This window comes from Typopeltis vanoorti, chromosome 18, assembly GCF_054136105.1.
Source record: "Typopeltis vanoorti isolate ZY-2024b chromosome 18, IOZ_Tvanoo_1.0, whole genome shotgun sequence".
Classification (NCBI taxonomy): Eukaryota; Metazoa; Arthropoda; class Arachnida; order Uropygi; family Thelyphonidae; genus Typopeltis; species Typopeltis vanoorti.
The window spans coordinates 111728012-111748795 of record NC_143566.1 but is presented as its reverse complement, the minus strand read 5'-3'; the positions used below and the strand labels follow the sequence as shown (position 1 = coordinate 111748795).

At 36.7% G+C, this 20784-nt stretch overlaps 1 protein-coding gene across 1 annotated transcript in view; it reads left to right on the top strand.

Moving 5' to 3' along the window:
• The window catches only part of LOC150097074 (uncharacterized), a 376162-nt gene that overhangs the window by 19115 nt on the left and 336263 nt on the right, over positions 1-20784 (top strand). The window contains exon 3 of the mRNA XM_090408120.1: positions 15669-15755. Coding sequence (XP_090264246.1) covers positions 15669-15755 — 87 coding nt within the window. The remainder of the gene's footprint in view (positions 1-15668; positions 15756-20784) is intronic.

Below are 20784 nucleotides of genomic sequence, written 5' to 3'. Positions count from 1 at the left end.
TCCATCGCCAGGCTAGTAACCTGACATGGAGAACATAAATCTACTTCTAAAGCAATAGAGAAAGGTAATCAAAACAAATCTATGGAAAACAACCCTGAAATGAAAAAGGTAAAACAGAAATGAAAACAACAAAATATAATACATATAGCAAACTGAAATGTAAGAGAAATAGCATATAAAGAAATAGAATTAGATCAAATATTAAACAAATGAAATTTTCAAATAGCAGTAATCACTGAAACAAAAAATAAATTAAAAGGAACCATGAGAACTGAAAATTTTGATGTAATATATAGTGGAGTTGACAAACCAAAGAGCACAAGCAGCTGTTATGATTTGGATTCATAATTCCCTTTCAAAACAATTAAAATATTATAAATTATGAAATGAATGAATAATAGAAGCTAGAATAAAAATAGAGGCAAGGAATAAGAAAAGTCTCATTGACTATGTTATTGTTGATAGTGATATTTTCTCCCTGGTGCAGGACAGACACCAGAGTGTACAGACGATTTGAAATTGGAAGTGATCACTATTTATACGCGTGGATAGGCTTATGTGTTCGTCAGACATGTTTGTAATAGATTTCACGGTTTGATATGAACACAGATGATTAAGAAAATAACTATTTATTAATTTGAAAGCTAATATTTCGCTGGTGTTGTGTCCAGCATCTTCGGGGCACACAGCACAAAGTTTGTTACAAATGCAAAACAATAAACCAGACCCAAGTCGGGTCTGGTAGACCATGCTTTGGATACCCCTGCACACAGGATCAATTGGAAAGAAACAAAAGTAATGCACAGAAGCTTCTACAACAGAGAGGTTGTTCCTGGAATCAACAGAAGCCTTAAAACATACTCCGAAACCAAAGATTTGGGAGACAGTCATCTTAAGACCAAATTAACATTTATTACTTTTATTTTATTTCATTTTTTCAAACTTTCTAAGACTTTCATTTGGACTACTATTTCAAAACTTTGAAATTTTTTTTTTTTTTTTTTAAACCTAGATGGTGTTATATTAGGACTTTAGTCTTCTGTTGCACGCTGCAATTACTTATACTAGCCCACTGTTACACCGGATTGTGGTTATCTTGCATTTGTAACATACTTTGTGTTGTGTGCTCTGAAGGTGCTGGATGTAGTGCCGGCGAAATATTGGCTTTTAAGTTGATAAATAGTTATTTTCTTATTCAATTCCTACCCACGAGTTTGGTGACGCAGCTAGAAACTAAATAAATTTTCCAAATTCAGTTGAGAATAAACAGCAGTGGCTCAGACAAAGTGATTGGCTCTAGCCTGAGGCAATTTCTTTGTTCTGTAAGTTTACACACATGAGCTTTATTAATTGCAGCCATAAGTCAGAGGTATAGTAAAAGTTAAGAAGATAAGTTTAAATGAGATAACATAGAATTTACAAAGGTGCAGCAAATGAGGATTTAATATAAGACACGACTTAATAAGAATAGTATAATATAAAGATTTGATAGGAGTTCAAGAAGGCTTTAATGTAAGAGTTAACAGAAGGCAAAATTTAATTAGCGATAGTATAAGAGATAATATACGATATGATAAGATAAGACAATATTAAAATTACATATTTTTACAATAGCACAGTGGTAAAAAACACTCAACAGGCATACAGTCAGGAATACGTATCCATACTTGAAGTAGAAAAAGCCATCAATGGCATGAAATATGGAAAGGCAGCAGGAGTAGATGATATTCGACCAGAAATGCTGAAGTATGGTGGTATAAAAGTCTTACAGTGGCTGCACTGCATAGTTCAGAAGGCCTGGACAGAGAGACGAATTCCTGGTGAGAATTACAGAGATATTTCCCTGCTGAGTGTTCTTAGTAAGATTTATGCAAGTATACTTGAGAAACAGTTGAGAAAAATTGTGGAAGAAAAGCTTGGTGACGAACAATCTGGATTCAGGCCAAATAGAGGCTGTAAGGATCAGATCTTCACTTTATGACAAATAGTTGAGAAATCATGGGAATATAACAAAGATCTGTATTTAAGTTTTGTCGATCTGGAAAAGGCATATGACAAGGTGCAAAGAGACAAACTATTCAATATGATACAGTTATATGGTGTCAATGGGGCATTATATCAAGCCATACTTAGTCTTTATTTGAGTTGTAAGTCAGCAGTTAGAATTGAAAGAAGTACAGGAAGATGGTTTAATGTTAAATCTGGTGTGAGACAAGGATGTACATTATCTATATGGATCACATTATGAAGGAAAGTGGTATTAAACCTGATATGAAAATTGGAGGTGTTAATCTCAACTCTTTGCTTTATGAGGATGATGTTATACTTCTAAATAAATCCCTACGTGTGTGCAAGATTCTCCGACTAAATTGAATAACTGTTGTAATAGTTATGGTATGAAGGTCAGCAATAAAAATGCAAAGATAATGAAACTAGGCAGAATCGTTGAAAATATCAACTGCGTTGTGAATGGAGAACCTGTGGAACAAGTTAAACATTTCAGCTACTTAGGCACGATTTTTAGTGAAGATGGTAAATTAAATATGGAAATAGACAACAGATTGAAAACGCTGGTATGGTAGGAAGTCAGTTGAATAAATTCATATGGAATAAGAGAGATATTAGTCAGTACACTAAATTAGCTGTATACAAGACAGTGTTCAAACCAGTTTTAACTAATGGATGTGAGAGCTGGGTCAGAAGTAAAACACTTAAACAAAGACTAGAGACCGCAGATATGAGAGTCCTGAGGAAGATCAGAGACGTGAACAGATGGCACCAATGGCAATATCATATTAAAAACGAGGATATTAGGAAAGAATTTGACATTGTCAGCATCCAGGAATGCATTAGCAGGGCTAATGTGAGGTGGTATGGTCACTTAAACAGAATGGGTGAGGAAAGATTAGCAAAACATGTATTCTCTGCCTTGTTGGTATGAAAACAGCCCAGAGGAAGACTAAGATTATAGGTGGATTGATATGGTACAAAGTGCCTTAGACGATAGAAATATAAGATCTGATAATGTTGGAGTTTTGACAATTACAGACTGATTTGGAGGAAAATTGTAGATATGAAGTTAGTAATGATGTAAATTTTTCATGTAGTACTATCATACACTGTACACCCCTTGAGGGTACATGGCAGGAATTTGATGATGATGAATAAAAATAGATACAGGTTATTTAACAATAATTGGTTTATATGCCCCAGAAGAAGGAAAAGATGATAATATTGAATTTTATAATCAATTACAAAATATATATAATAAAATAAATAAAAATGCTGATGTAATATTTGCAGGAGACTTAAATGCAAGAAATAGAAACATGAAAATTAATAATAATAATATAGGACTATATGGAGAACATACTCAAAACAGAAATGGTAAAAAATTGATGACTTTGTAGTTTATAATAACCTTAAAATAATGAATTCTTTCTACAAGCATAAAGACATACATAAATATACTTAGTCAGCATGAGGATGGAAATCAATATTAGATTACTTTATCTTAAATGACAAGTCATCAAAGTTTTCTGTAGCTGTTAGAGTTCACAGAGAATATGAAATAAGTAGTGACACCTCATTAAAATAAAATTAAGATTACCACCTAAATGACTACAAGAACAGAAAGAAATTTAATTTTTTTTTTATAAAACTAGATTATTAAATGACACAAATATACAATGGCTATATGAACAAAGAAATAACCAATATTTGATAAAATAAGACGAAATTAAGAAATAGAAACAGAATATTTAACATAAAAATGATGCTAAATACAGCAGCAAATGAATCTTAAGAAAGACCAAAATATTCAATAAAAAGAAAAAACTGAAGATATAAGATAATACAATCAAAGAAATAAACAGAATAAAAAAAGAAGCTTATCATAAATTGTTAAGCAGTAAAAGATTAGAATATAATCTAATCTTTTACTGCTTGTTTATATGATTTATATAAAATAAGACCCACCACAGATAAGAAAAGAAAGCATAAAATTAAAAACCAAATTGAAATTAGAAGAATTTCTAAATTTCTGTACAGAATTATGGACAGATAAATATTTTAAAAAAGATATAACTTGCAAACATTTAATGGACTTGAAAAGGATAACTAAAGAACTTCTGTCAAGATTTGTGCTACGTTGTTTTTCTGAAAAATGAGTGTCCTTCAGTGATTGTTTTTGAAGATGGTTGTTGTCGCTATATTGTGTATTTTGGTTGCCGAGAAGACAGGGTTGGAATCAGATGCGTAACGGTGGAAGAGAGGATGTAGATAATAATAAATTTAGTTTAATCCTTTATCCAAGTGTGTGCAAACAAAGTTTGCGCCTGAAAGTATCTTCAGGACTGCGGTAAAGTGGTGCAACACTGGGGCGACTCCTTGCAAAGGTGGAGCAAGCTACCAACACTCCTATCTCTGTATCTCCCATAATGCAAAACACATCTCCTTGCAACTAGTCTCTCTCCTTGTGGCACACCGTTTGGCAGCTTCTATAGGAGGAGATGACCTTGCTAATGCTTCTTCCTTGGTATCTCCACTTGGGCCTGGCTCCCACTGAAGAGACCTCAATAAAGGTCGAAACTAGTCTGGGTAGTGGCCCCTCTCTTAATGCATAACATTATACATATCCACAGGGATATGTGTTTTGCATTATGGGAGATACTGAGATAGGAGTGTTGGTAGCTTGCTCCACCTTTGCAAGGAGTCGCCCCGGTGTTGCACCACTTTACCCCAGTCCTGAAGATACTTTCAGGCACAAACTTTGTTTGCACACACTTGGATAAAGGATTAAACTAAATTTATTATAGTCTGACCAAGTGAAAAATAAACTTTCAACAGCAGAGGATGTAGATAACATAAGTTTCATTATTTAGCTTTATTTTATTTCTTTACTATACTTAAATATATTGTTTGTACTTTTACTTATATAGTTATACTCCCTTATACTTATTTAGTGTTTAGTTGTAATAGTTCCTCGACACTATTTTGAATAATGGTGGCAGCAGCAGCAGTTAAAATTGCAAATGGCGTATCACCAAGTCGTCCCCCATTTAAGGACTCCATTTTGCATGATATAATACAGGATTTTGTAGCATGGACTTGTGGAATGTATCCGTCCCAGCGGTTGTATATGTGGCAGGTGAGAGAAGGGGAAATACGTATATATGCAAAATGCAGGCAATGGGAGGAACTTGGTGAGTTAGAGATGACTATAACTGACCTCGTTGAGTCAGAGGCGGGAGATTCTCCACGTTGAGAGATGAGTGGTATGATAGAGGGTGAGAATTGCAAGAGAAATATGAATAAAATAATGAGACTTGGGAGTATAGAAAAGTTTAAGGATTGTGAAGTTTTCAGAGATGGTCTCAATTGGGAGGATGAATGGCAAATAAGAGTGGCTGAGTTGCAGAGAGAGATAGATGAGTTGAAAGAGCTGGTGGAATATCTAGGGAATGAGACGAGGAGTGTGAAAGTAATGAGATTAGGTGAATAGAAGAGACAAATGCAAGGCAAATTAGAGTAGGAGTGAGAGAGAGTTATGGGAATGATAGAAGCAGAGAGAAAAGGAACAGTAGAAGAGAGGGAATGAGAAAGAGTTATGAGAATGATAGAAGAGGAGAGAATAGGATAAGTGGAAGAGAGGGAATGAGAGAGAGATATGGGAATGAAGAAGAGGAGAGAATGGAAACAGTAGGAGAGGGAATGAGAAGAATGCGAGGAAGCATTGGAACCAAGGATAGAGTGATGTCAGGAAGGCAAGTAAGTAGGGGACTCCAGAGAGAAAGTGTAGAGGAGAGAGAGGAATGCATGTGAGAAATCGAGGAACAAGGTGGTAAGAGGTGTAATGTATGGGGACTCAATGATCCATGGTGTTCAAGATAGGATGCATGAGGAGTGTTTGCCTGGAGGAACGATAGAAAGTGTGTGTATGGCAATTAAGAGGGGTGAAAGGGTGGATGAGATGATTGTGATACTAGGAACAAATGACTTGAGAGGTAATGTAAATTGGGCAGCAAGAGATATGAGATTCTTGCTTGAGGTTGTACGAAAGAAGACGCAGAGAGGAAAGATGGTGTGCGTGTTGCCTAGATATGATAGTGATGAGCTGAGCAGAAGACCAGTAATATTGAATAACATAATACCTATAATGTGTCAGAAGAGAGGATTGGAATATGTGGATGCTTGGAGGGTGTTTGAGGACAGAAAGGAACTGTATGCAAGAGACCGCTTGCATTTGAATGAAGAAGGACATATGCATCTGGAGAGATTGCTGTTCTGAACGAGTCAGTGTTTTAATGCAGGGAAACTAGAATGCCCAGGGTAGCAGTGGATGGCCTCTTGTGGGAATGGGTACTTGGGAGAAGGGGGACGACATCAGGTAATGCTGAGCCAAGTGGAGTCTAGAGGGGATAATGCTGGATATAAAAACAGTGGCATTTTTATGCTTTATGCTAATGTCAGGAGTATCTGGATTAAAAGAGAGGAATTGGTGGCACTGATAGCATCAAACTAGCCAGAGACTATTGGGGTCACTGAGATGGGCTGGACAGAAGGGGATATAATAACAGGAATAGAAATAGCAGGGTACATCATTTTTTGGCAGGATAGGAAGGGAAAGCATGGTGGTGGTAGTGTACTGCTTATGAATAAGTGATGACTTATGTCCTCTAAGAGTGGAGGATTTGGAAGGCAGTGACACTAATGATTTTGAAAGCATCTGCTGTGAGGTAGGCAAGACTGGATATTTAGTGGGGTGTTGCTACAAACCAAGGAACACAGTGGGTGGGGACAAGGAGATGTTTAGACAGTTGAGCTTGGCAAGTGCAAGAAGAATGATTGTTATGGGAGATTTTAACTACAGCAGTATAAATTGGGGAGAGGAAAATGCATGTAGCAATAAGGGAATGGAGTTTCTAGAATTCTTGAGGGACAAATGTCTTAGGCAACATGCAATAGAGGAAACAAGAGGTTCAAGAGTGAAATGCCTATGGTCTCAGCAATTTCACCCACTTTGACTTGCCGGTCATCCAATACCATATCGTGCACTTCATTGATGATTTCTGGTTTTGTTACACTTTTTGGATGTCCTTCACGTGGATCATCTTCAGGGCTGGTGTGGCCATATTTAAACTCGGCAGCCCATTTCTTAATTGTCGAAATGAAGGAAAAGAGTGCCCATAAATGTTTATGAACTTCAAATGAATTTCTTTTGGCGTTAAACCTTCTTTTACAAAGAATTTAGAACCGCACAATACTCAATTTTATCCATTTCAAGGAATACAGACAACACTTTTGCTTCAGACAGCTGTATAAAAAAAACTACTTGATAGAATGACCTGCAATTTCACATGGATGCTTATGACAGATGTACCAACTTATAAAAAAAAAATCGTGCCAATAGTATTGCCATCTATGGTCAAGGCTGAGAACTTTTCAGACCACCCTCTTATATATGAAAATAATCAAATACAAATAAGACTAAATTATGAACTATCATATCCGAGAGAGAGATAAACCCAGGGGTATGACAGGGATGTCCCCCTTTCAGCAACTCTTTTTAATATTTATCTAAATGAAATAATAATAAAATGGTATAAAAATTTCCATCGAGTTATTAAACTTTCTCCTATACTGTGAACTTAAACACTGTTTTTTGCTGATGATGAAATAATAATTATGAATTTTGAAGATAATTTACAGAAAGATATTTTAAATTTAAATGAAATAGCCAGAGATTATGGAATGATAATATCAATAGAAAAATCAAAAACGATGGCCTATAAAGGACAAGATCCAATAAGAACTGAAATATTAATAGACAACAAGATTTTAGAACAGTTGAATTCATTTAACTGCCTAGGATGTATGATTACATATGAAAATGAAAAAGATATAAACCTAAAAATTGCAAAATATTTAACAATAATAGGTGTAATTAACTCTGTATTTAAACCTAACCTAGTTCAAAAACAAACCAGGCTAAAAGTCTACAATACATTAGACCTACCAGTACTATTGTATGCAAGTGAAATCTGGACAACAAAACAAAACAAAAAAAAAATAGATTAATAACAACTGAAATGAAGTTTATGAGAAAACCTGCAAAGCATACTCTATTTCATTACAAAATAAATGAAATTATGGAAGAATTAAACCCCGAATCAGTAATAGAAAAAAATTTAAAAATATAAACAGAAGAATGAAAACAGAAAGATTACCAAAACAAGTCTCAATTTACAAACCATTAGGAAAAAGAAAACCAGGATGTCCTCTAAAGAGATTCAACGATGACTTCTAAGGCTGGAACAGCTAGGCCTAAATCCTTGAAAAACATGATGATGATTATTTTAAGTTGTCATTTCCTAAAAAATTAGAAGTATTCTGAAAATAAAGAAATAATGTGCTGCTGTGCAGTAAGCATTGATTCCAACATAATGCTATGCTAAATATTCTAAATCTTAATATTTTTGCTATATTTAAAAAATTACTATGGAATGAAATTGAAAGAATTTATTTTGAACAGTTGGCTATTATTGAATACAGACAAAATCCACCTACAGGTAGACAAGTACTATGTAAGCTGGATAACATGGAAGATATTTCCATGTAGCCTTTTAAGGAATGTAGAGAACCGATCAGGGCTTCTGCCCCAACGTCCAATCCTCACCTGATTGTGCACCTCATTAGTAGAAGCCTATGGATGCTAAATGAATGAGGATGGGCTGGCAATTTGGGATTTAGCTAACTAAATGCCACCGTGATTGGCTGAGTGGATAGCAGTCCGCTCTCCAACTAACAGGTTGTGGATTCGAATCCCATCTTGGACATGACTGTTCATAAAAGCCTGCTCTAGAGGAGCATGATAGCTCTTTGAGTGTATATGGCTTGTCTTTATTGTAAAAAAAAAAAAAAAAATTCTTATTGGCTTAAACCAAAATAAAACGATGGTACAACATGATATATTTCATGGTGGCTGGGTTAAGCCCAGTTAAACAAGGCCCCAATTGTTTTCATCCGGCAACCAGAGCAGATGGTACAAGTCAGTTACTGGAACAAATCCCAACTAAACATAGTAGAGTTCAAGATTGGCATCATCAACATAAGAAGCATCAATGGAAAAGAAATGGAACTAACAGAAGAATTTAGTGAGTACCAGATCAATGTAATAGATGTTAATGAAAACAAAGAAGACAAAAATGTGGGATTTTTCTAAACAACAAATACAAGATGTATTCATTGTTATATTTAGGTAATAATGATCAGGGAAAAGGAATAGCTATGGTATTCAACATTAAATATGAAGATAATCTTCTTGAATGGCAATATGTGTCAAGTAGAGTGATGTGGGCTGATATCAGAATGGGGAACTGGACAACGAGAAGACTAATTTCTGCCTAAACATGCTGATATGGGATATCAGCATGTATGCTAAATTGGCTTGGCCCTTGACATGTTTGTATAAGTTGAGTCTTAGATCAGGAAAGTTCCTAGGAATGGAAAGGATTTAGTATAGTTCTGTTGTACACTGCTCAAAACAATTAGGGGATATTTTGGTTTTCTTGTAAATTATAAAGTTATAAAAATAATTTACAAATGTAACACATTTATTTTAAAATATTCCTAATATACAACAGTGTGGAACACTCAACTACGTATTCATGTTAAGACTTGTCAAAACGTGTCTTAACTGTATTAGCATGTGGGGGATATAAAAGTGGCTTGTTGTGCTCACTTCCACAGTGCATGATTATCAATTCAATTGTAAACGTGTCACCTACCACCCATTATTTTGTTAAAAATGGCAGAGCAACATGATATCCTGGAATACATGACTTGGAGAGCCATTGGTCAATTAGAAGCTGGACAAATGCAGCAAGTTGTCGCTCAAGCATAATTTTGCAACTTTGGAATCGTTTTCTGGAGATGGGAAATGTTCGAAATCATCTTCATGCCATAGGTTTATATGCTCAAAGTCCAATGGTTTGCATTCCACTTACTGCAAATCATGAAAGAGCCCGAAGAATTTGGCACACGAACACCGCAATTCGACAAATGAGGATTGGGATCGTGTACTTTTTAGTGACGAGTCCAGGTTCAGTCTGCAACCAGATAACTGAGGTATCATTATATGCCATGAAAGTGGAACAAGAAATAATCCACAGTTTGTTCATGAAAGACCCTAACATCAAGGTGGGAGTTTGATGGTATGTGCTGGAATAAGTATAGGTGGCCATACTGATCTCTATTTTATCAGAAACGGTCCCTTAACAGTCCAAAGGTTATCGCGATGAGATTTTGGAATCTATGGTTAGTCCATATGCTACTGCAATTGGCCAAGAATTAATTTTTATAGATGACAATGCTCGTCCATACCATGCAAATTTGGTACAAGAGTGGTTTGAGGAAGAAGGTATTGAGTGAATGGACACTCCTGCCTGTTCACTGGATTGTAATCTAATCGAACATGCCTGGAATGCTTTAGGTAGGCGCGTTTCTGCTCAACTGGTGCCACCATGAGCACTTCAAGAGATCGAAATTGCTCTCACAGAAGAGTGGGGAAATATCCCACCAGAACTGTTGGATCATCTTATCTGGTCCATGCAATCAAGATGTACCGCTGTTTTTGCTGTTAATGGAGACCATACACCCTGTTAAAAATTAACAAAAGAGTTTTTGGCTATTCTTTTGCCCACAGTTACTTTTGCATAATGTCATTTCCATTCAGATTTGAAACTTAGAAACTGTATCCAGTTGTTCATGATCATTGCTGCACTCTCACTCAGTTGTCCCAGACATGGCTAGACCCATGCTTGACTCCATCTTCCACTAATATCTCTAGTTTCCTGAATTTGCACTTTTAACCACTCATTGAACAACATTTTCTCCAAAGATTTAACTTTCAGACACCACTTATATGCAGTCCTTCAGGCATATACAAGTCCTTTCATCCATCAAATTCACTTCATACATCTATAAACTGCAAATCCTGCATACCAAGACAGCAGATTCACATTCTTTACTTTCTCACTCTTCATTTTCACTTATTTCAGCAATTCTTTCATACTTTCTCTCATTGCATATTTCTTACCTTTCAAATCATTCTGCCTGCCAAAACAATCAACTATTTCACCTCTCCCTTCTGCAAACTAACAGCTTCACTAAGATTTGTGATCTTTGCTTCTGAGAAATATGCTTTTCACATTTAAATTCCAGCTAAGAGGTGGAATTTAAATGTGAAAAAACTGGTACTGAATCTCCATACAGTATACCAGTCTTTCACTCTTTTCCCCCATTTATTTCTGCTTTCATTCTATCTCCTGCTCTGCCATACACGTGAAATTTTTCTCCAGTCTCTCGAAGTCACGTTTTGTCCTATGAAGGACGCCACATAGGCATGCTGTTTCTCTCTTCATTGCCACCTCATCATCCATATTACCTTCAGCCAGATTTTTCATGCTTATTTTGTTCACTGTTTCTCACCCTTTCCACTACATTCTCTACTACACGTTCACTATCCTGTTTGACATTGTTAATATTAATCACTTCATTCTCCTGCTTTCAGCACACCTCGCAGTCCTTACATTCACTCATAAAACAGTTCATACACACACACACACTCTTTTTACTCATATTTATTCCATAAACCATTCACTCTTGACAATGTATACATTGAATACCCTACATCATACGAAATCCCATATGATAAAATTATTGAATATGGGAGTCATTGCCACCATTTTCTTATGCACATTGATTTGGTATATTTGGATTTATAGCTTGAAGAAACAGGCTATAAATCCAAAGTGTTATTATGTCTTTTAATTGCTCCATATTGGTGCCACATAGAATGGTTTTTTAAAACAATATTTCATTATAAGATTAACAAGCAAATCAACACACAGGCTCAGAAATAAGGAAAACACTACCAATAATGATTAGCAATATTACAAATATTTACTAAAATTAGTTATTTGAATGATGCATGCAATGCTATTGCATTCATTATTCAGCCGCAATGCTTCTTTGATGCTGCTTCGATAGATGATGGTGACCATTTGAAGAGATGAAATCATAACAATTCTAGCCTCCTCGTGGTGCACCCTGGGTCATGCTAAAGAGCTAGAGTGACTGGCGGCCAGACCATTGTGCAATTGTGCAATCTCCTGGCCATACTTACACATGGAAACACAAAACCTTCACAACGGTTCTTCTTCGAACCAGCTGATAAGGAATATTGGACATAATATCCGTATCTTCCAGTTAAATGTTGAGGGTATTAGCGCATCAAAATGTCAATATCTTTCTAAACTTCTACGAGAAAAAACGTCAATCTACTTCTCATTCAAGAATTATATATCGAAACTGAAGATCAAGTTAAATCTAGAGCAATAATCTCTGGCTACGACATTCTCGGGATTACTTACAGTCCTAGCTATGGCAACATAACATGTCTGGAATGGTATTGAGAATGCTGTGCTGATATCTTCTTCAACTGATGATGAAATCCATAAGATCACTGTTAAAATAGCTGACATTACGATTGTGAATGTATATAAACCATCTGCCACTGTTTAGCCAAATGATGTTCTACAGACATACTCCCACCCAACGGTGTACTCTGGGGACTTCAACAGTCATCATACTTTTTGGAAATACGATCGGAATAATCAAAATGGGGAAATATTAGCTGAATGGGCAGATCAACACTGTCTTCACTTGGTTTTTGATGCCAAGGAAAAAGGCACCTTTAAATCAAGAGCCTGGAATAAGGAATATAACCCATATTTGACATTCATCTCCAACTGATAGTGAAAATCAGCCTCTACAGACTTTCAGACATATTCTTGAGGTTTTTCCAAATAGCTAGCACCATCCCATCTTTATGGAATTAGGAGCCCAAATTCCAGTGATAACATCATTTCCTAGACCTTCCAAAAAGCCGACTGGGAAAACTTCACAGCGGATCTAGACACACCTTAGAAGAATTCCCCCAACTTACAAAAACTATACACGGTTCACTGGAGTAGTTATAGCAGTGGCAAAAATACACATTCCTTGAGGCTACCGAAAAGAATGTGTGCCTGGATGGACCAATGAAAGCGAATCCCTGTATCGGGAATTCCTTGAAAGTAAGGATCCTGAGATAGGAGAAGAACTGCTCCATAGTCTCAACTCTGCTTGTAGGGAAAAGTGAATTCAAATAACTGAAAACATAGATTTCAAACACTAGTAGAAAAGCCTGGTCGCTTCTTAAAAAGCTTGGTTCAAGCTTCTCTTGTTGATCCGAATCAGATAGCTTCTCACATTGTTTCGCTTTCTAGAGCTCCGATAGATAAAGAACATACTAAAGAGGTAAAATGCAAACTAAAGGCTGTGAAGTCTTTAGTTTGCATTTTAATTCAAAAGAATCAACAATTCTCTTTGCCTTTTCCCGCGAGGAAATATCCTTGGTGCTTCGAAATATCAAAATGGGGAAGGCTCCTGGATTTGACAATGTTCATAATGAATTCCTGATGCACTGTGGACCTTATGCAAGATTGTTGCTGGCTAAGTTCTTTAACGATATACTTGGATGTGGCTGCGTTCCTAAAGAATTTAAAAGGACAAAAATCATTGCCGTGTTAAAACCAGGTAAGCCAGCAGACAGAACTGAAAGCTATTGCCCCATAGCCCTTTTAAGTGCAACCTACAAATTGTTGGAGAGACTAGTATTGAACAGGATCAGTGATGAAATTTTGGAAACTGTTCCAATAGAACAAGCAGGGTTCAGAAGAGATCGCAGCTGCACAGATCAAGTTCTCAGCTTAACAGCCTATATTGAAGCAGGATTTCAAAGATTCCTGAGGACTACTGCAGTCTTTATTGACTTAACAGCGGTTTACGATACTGTTTGGAGGGAGGGACTCGTATATAAATTTCTTAAGGTGATCCCATGTAAAATATTGGGTCATCTCCTGAACAACTTACTATGTGATCGTTATTTCAGGGTAGTCACCGGAGGAAGCATCAGTAAACAGAGAGTGGTTAAGAATGGATTTCCTCAGGACTCAGTGCTCGTACCACTGCTTTTTAGCCTTTACATCGCAGATATTCCTGAAACAGCCAGCAGGAAGTTTGCTTATGCAGATGATCTAGCTTTGGCGATCAGCAACAAGTCTATCGAAAGAACTGAAGAAATATTGACAAATGATCTGTCAGCTTTATGGCAGTTCTATAAAAAGTGGAGATTAACACCAAATTCTGGTAAAACTGAATATTCTTGCTTTCACCTGAACAATAGTCTTGTAAATCAAAAACCAGAGATATATGCTGATGGAACATTAATTTTGTTTAATCCGACACCTAAATATTTGGGAATGAACTCTGGATAGAACTCTGACATATAAACAGCATATGATTAATATCGCTGCTAAAGTTTGCCCCAGAAATAACATAGTTCAGAAGCTTTGTGGTACTATATGGGGCTCAAGTGCCACAACTCTGTGGTGCACTGCTATGGGTCTAGTTTACAGTGCAGCAGAGTATGGTGCTCCTGTCTGGCTCAATAGTTACCATATCAATATAGTTGAGTATCTAGTTTATTTATCAATAAACTAGATACTCAACTTAACTCCACTCTGCGTTTAATAACAGGTTGCATTAGGAGTACACCCTTACAATGGCTCCCCACTTTGAGCCATATTGCTCCTCTGGAACTGCGACGACAGGAAGCCTTGCTTTGTAAATATAAAAGAATTTTAAATAACCAAAATCTCCCCATACATGAATTTATTCCAGATGCTTTATCCAATAGACTAAAATCCAGAAGACCTGCCATAAAAACGGCCTGTAATCTTCTTAGCCAGAATGACAGTATGGTGAGTAGGTGGGATGTTCTGTGGTCCCAAGCAGTATCACCTGAAGTTCGCAATCACATAAACATCTTCCAAAAATCATTTGGATTTGACCTGCCCAGGAATATATGGACGATGGCTAACAGGATTCATACAGGCCATGGTGTTTGTGGAGATTTACTTTCAAAGTGGGGTAAGATACCAAATTCCCACTGTCCCTGTGGAGCCGAGATCCAAATCATTTACCATATAATACAGGAATGTGAGCTGACAGCACATCCAGGTGATTTTAAGGATATCTTTGACCTATCCCCAGAGGTGATCAACTGGATCAAAAACCTAAATGTTAAAATATGACTAATCTTCTATCTGATGCTTGTCATAAATTTTGTATTTGCCTGAATGTAGACTTTTTTTTAAATGATATATATGTGTAGCTTATCTATACTCATGTGTATTATATCTTATTGTCTTTTAACCATGTGTACAAGCCATACGATAAATAAATAAATAACAACAATTAGAATGGGTTATGATAATTCGAGTGATCCACTCAATAATGATGGTTATCGTTATTATAATATAGGTATTTATTATATTATTTCAATTTTAAGCTATTAAGGGCATAGGAAAGTTCTTTTTAATGTTCAGTAGAGAAAAACGTTTAATATTAACATTTAATATTATTAAATGCAATTTAAAATTATGTGTATGAATATATTATTTTTGAAAAATTTGAAAGTGTAATTATTTATTTTGGTATTTTAATAAGTCTGATTTTATTTGCATCTTATTATTCTGTAACTTCTGAATATCCTTTAACAGCCTCTTTATAAAGCAGTTTTAAGTGAAGATCCATTGCTTGTTAAGAAGCTAATTGATGATGGCTTTCCATTCAACTTTATTGATCAGGTAAATTTAAAAGTATTGTGTGAAAGTGTTATTATTGAATATATGGTATATTTGGTAACATGCAATTTAATATATGGTATTTATAATGTATTATTATTATTTTACAGTGCTGCCAGGGAGTTAAGGGAAGAAGGGCTTCATCTAGCTCACACAGATATCTAAATATCTATCATTGCCAGCCTGCTTGGCCGAGTGGTTAGCGTATCTGCTCTCCAGCCAAAAGGCTGTGGGTTCGAATCCTGCCATGGGCTGATTATATATTGGGTTTTATCCTTTATCCAAGTGTTTGCTAACACTTGGATAAAGGATAAAACTCAACATATAATCAGTAGCATAGCCAAGTGAAAAAACTTCCATTAACTTACCTGCCATGGGCCATGGGATATTTGTGATTGTCTCTGAAAATACTAGTGGTCGTGGTGGTGGGCAGTGGATGGCATTGGAGTAGATGATGATTGTAGTTGGTGAATTGAGTGGTGGAGATAGAGTTGGTGTCCTCCCTTGATTAGTCTTTGGACTCCCTGGAGGTGTCATGTAATAATAATAATAATATCTCTCTTGGAAAACATTCGCTGAAAATGCACTCAAAATATCCACTGGTAACATGTTATGTGCACTCACCATGCACCTATTAGGACCTAGATCTCGCATGCTCTTTCTTAGCAACATCTTACTCGGTTTCCAGGGATGACCTCAAGTTCCTCTCCCCGACACACACTTAACGTGCGCTGTAAAACTCACTCTCCATACTATAAGATCTTGTCTATACTATTAATTTCTATGTTTATATCCATTTTCTCTATTTCATCTTTTACTCAATCTTTAAAGACTGACTTTGAAGACTCGCTCCCATTCTAGAAGCTCTCTTTTAATGTTGAGCCCATGCACGAGAGGTTGGTTGATTAACCTATAGTACATTATTCTCGTGGAAAGGCTTAGACGTTGGTTATACATTCTTACTAAATAGCTTAAGGAAATTACAACGTACAATAGAATATACATTAAAATAAATTTTAATACACTTCTTATATTTCGGCAACGTTAATATCAGAATTTCAGAACACATGGACTGCATCCGGTTTCACCAATACAGCCACTCTAGTCTTGCAGACCATGCGCTGGATTCCCACCATAGAATACAGTGGAAGAAAGCCACAATAATACACTGTAGTAAATTCAAATACGAAAGGCTATTCATGGAATCAGCCTCAGCCCTAAGAAAGAATCCAAACCTAAACAAATTTGGTTGCATGAGACTGCCCCAAATTTGGGAAATCTACATCAGAAGACCTTCAGCTCAATCAGCCAAGAATACCAACATTGCCCACTAGGGGGCACTATCAGGACTTTTAGGAGAAAGAATAGCTTCCTGCTTGTATGTTGTGGTTGCATGCACGTGTCTTGTATTTAAGTTCCTGTGATAATGGCAACGTGACGTTGCCGAAATATTGGAAGTGTATTAAAATTTATTTTAATGTATATTCTATTGTACGTTGTAATTTCCATAAGCTATTTAGTAAGAAACTATAGTACATTAGTACTGTATATGGGTAGTGGGTTGGGAAAGGAGGAACTTGTTTACATTTGATTTAAAAAACACTGTATATTGTATTCCTTGGGAAACATGACATGGGGAAGACAATTCCACAATACAGCAGTTGCAAGTTGCAGGGATGAAGGAGGAGGAAAAGAAACTTGTTTTGTGGGTTTCAAGGTGCACTGCGAAGGGATGTTGAGCAGCTGCATGTGTTCCAATGAGCTTAATAGTAAGTAAGGGAATGCTATTTCAGATGAATGTTTCCCATGGAAGTATTTGTAGCATACACATATTGCAGAAACCAAACATTTGTGCAAAAGTGGGGGGAGTGAGTTGGTAAGAAATGAGTCATTAACCTCCCTACCGGCCGATGTGGATGAAATAGTGAGACCAAATTTCATTTCTTATCCATGTTATTCAATAGGTGTTACAGAATTGTATCGATTTAGCTGGACGTCTATAGACATCGTGGCTAGTTGGGGGGTTAATAAGTCTAATTGCTCTGCTCTGTATTGAGTCAAACATGTGAGGGAGCTTTTAGGGTCTCATCCCATACGTGAGAACAGCTGTTCAGGAATGAAGTAACGTCTTGAGCAAAAGAGAAATCCTAGTTTTTTAGAAGCTGAGGATGGAATGGTTGTGATGTGTTTATGCCAGGAGAGGCTTGATGTCATGGTAATTCCAAGAAGAGAAATCTCAAATTGACTGGAAACTTGGTGTTGTTAAAAATAATTATACTGGGAAAAAATGGTTCTTTTTATGAGAAATACGACAGAAATGTGTTTTATTAGCATTGAAAACCTCATTTTCAGGATGGCTTGGAGATCAAAATTCAGGGAGGTGGTGGTTGATGCTCTGTAGATTGAGGTGTGGAGTAAGATTTATTAAATGAAAGGCCGGAGTGTAATGTGCTGTCATCTGCAGAACTGTGTATTGGGTTGGAGATTAACTGAAGTAAGTCATTGATATGTAGCTGGAAGAGGGTTGGTAAGAGGACAGAACCTTGTGAAATCCTGGCATTAATTGAATGGTGAGAGAATAAGGAACCATCCACCACAACTAGTGTGGATCCAGACAAAAACCTGGCAATCCAACTACAGAAGTCCTGAAACAGACCAAACAATGGTAGTTTGCTTAGTAAGCCTTTATGCCAGACTTGGTCAAAAGCTTTGGAGATATCAAGTGCAACCGCTTGAGATTTGCCAAACTTCTCCATGGCATTTGTCCAGAGATGGGTGACATACGTGAGTGGATATCCTGTTGATCGGCAGCAACAGAATCCATACTGGCAGTTGTTTATTAGGTGGGTGTCTTCAAGGTAGTGCAGGAGTTCGGAATTGATGATTTTTTCCATTACTTTAGACATGACTGAGGTGAGCAAGATAGGGCAGTAGTTGGACCTCAGTGACTTTTCGCCCTTCTTGGAAATGTTGAATATAGGCCAGTTTCCAGGCTGTGGGATAGATACCAGTGGAGCAAGTGAGTTTACACAGGTGACACAGGATAGGAGTCAGTTCTGGTGCACAAACTTTCAGGACTATTGTCAGTTATGCATGCATTGGAAGCAAAGTATGAACCAGAAGATTGGCTTTTTCTGTGGGTGATGATGCAATAGAGCCATCTGGATATGATAAGAGTGGGAATAGTGTTGGGCAGAAGTTACAACAAATTGCTTTTGAGACCAAAAGGTTCAGCTGCCATTTGAACAGGCTGCTAGTTTCCTGCTTTTTGCTCTTTTGAACCTTGTTTTGGAAGCATTGAGTTTTTTTTTTTTTTTTCATCTATTTCGGGCGGAGTTCTTGATTTGAGCCAGTTATGGTATGTTTGGTTTTTTAGATGATGTACAGCCTTGGTACATCTTTTGGAGAACCAGGGTTTAGTTAGGGAATGGCAGTTCAGAGTAGTGTGGGGAATGTATGTTTCCATGCCGGTGAGGATTATTTTGGTGATAAGTTCGGTGCATATGTTCGGGTTGGAAGGCTGGAAACAATAATCCAACCATGGGAATGAGGCATAGAAGTCGTGGAGACTGTCTCCCACTTGGCACTGTTATAATATTGTATTATAATGCCAAACTACTCTTGTATGGGAGTGGCTGGGTAAGTGTTGCATGCAGGAGGAGATGAGCACTAGATTGTGGTCAGAATTACATAGGGCCCACTACATTCACTAATTCATTCATATTCATACACATTCATATGTCCAACTTCATAGACCAAATGTCTAGGAGATGAGGCAAAATCCATACCTTTAGACAGAACATTTAGTTCATTTGTGAGTGGCATGTTCACTAAATTTATAACCTAGCTATCATGGACTGTCTCAGGTAATGTTTGAATATTGTATTAGTTTCTTCCTTCCAATATTTCAAAATTATGAATCAATCCATGTTTATGATTCAAATGTGCTCATCTGGCCGAGAATAGCAAAATGATACTAAACATTAATTTAAAATGCTCTTGGCTAAGAATATCTTTTAAAGCATTTTGAAGCTCGAGAAGCTGAGCATTATTTTAAGGACAACGATTTAACTGGCGATAAGTTCATTATGAGAGAGGACATGAAAGGGTTGCTGGAAGAGGTGAGAGTGAAGAGTGAGAAAGTGAAAATCATTAGTATTTTACCTCACTATGATAAAAATGAATTAAAAAGAAGGGCTATGATGGCAAATGATCCGATGCGTAGGCTATGTAGAAGGAATGGATGTGTGGAGTGAGTTTGAGGGAAGATTGGATTTGTATAAGAGGAATGGCCTATACCTGAATGCATTTGGTATCAGGAGTCTGGAAAAACTAATAACTGGTATGAGACCTAACACAGAGAGTCAGGGAAACTAAATTATAAAGGGAGGAATGGCGTGAATGTGAGTATAAGAGCGACAATGGTATATAGCTGTGTTAATGATGGGAATGGGCTTTGTCATGGAAATGTTGATGAGGCGAGAATGATTTCGGGTTTGTGTTCTTCCGGTTCAGACCCATCATGTGTGTGTGTGCAAAGATGTCTACATGTGTAAGGCATTAGAGAAGAATAGAGATTTTGTATATTCTTGTTTGCAGTCTGCCTGACACAGGCAGACTGCAAACAAGAATATACAAAAGAACATACAGATAGATTATTATGTCTTTACACGAATGCTAGTAGTATCAGAAACAGGGGGTAGAGTTTGTTGCCTTAGTCAATATGTTGCGACTTCAGATTGTTGGAATTAGTGAGACCTGGCTATCAGAATCAGACCTACTAACTGGTATCGAGTGTCATCGGTACAGTATTTTTAGGAAGGATAGAGTGGATAGGAAAGAAAGGGGTGTGCCGCTAATGATATTGGACGACTTAAATCCAGTTAGAGTTGAGACCTATGAATGTAGTAATACTACTAACTACTACTACTTTCATTAGTAGTAGTACTAATGTAGTACTAGTAGTACTACTTTTTTTAGTAGTAGTAATACTACTACTACTTTCATGTGGCAGTGAGTTTGAAGCCATCTG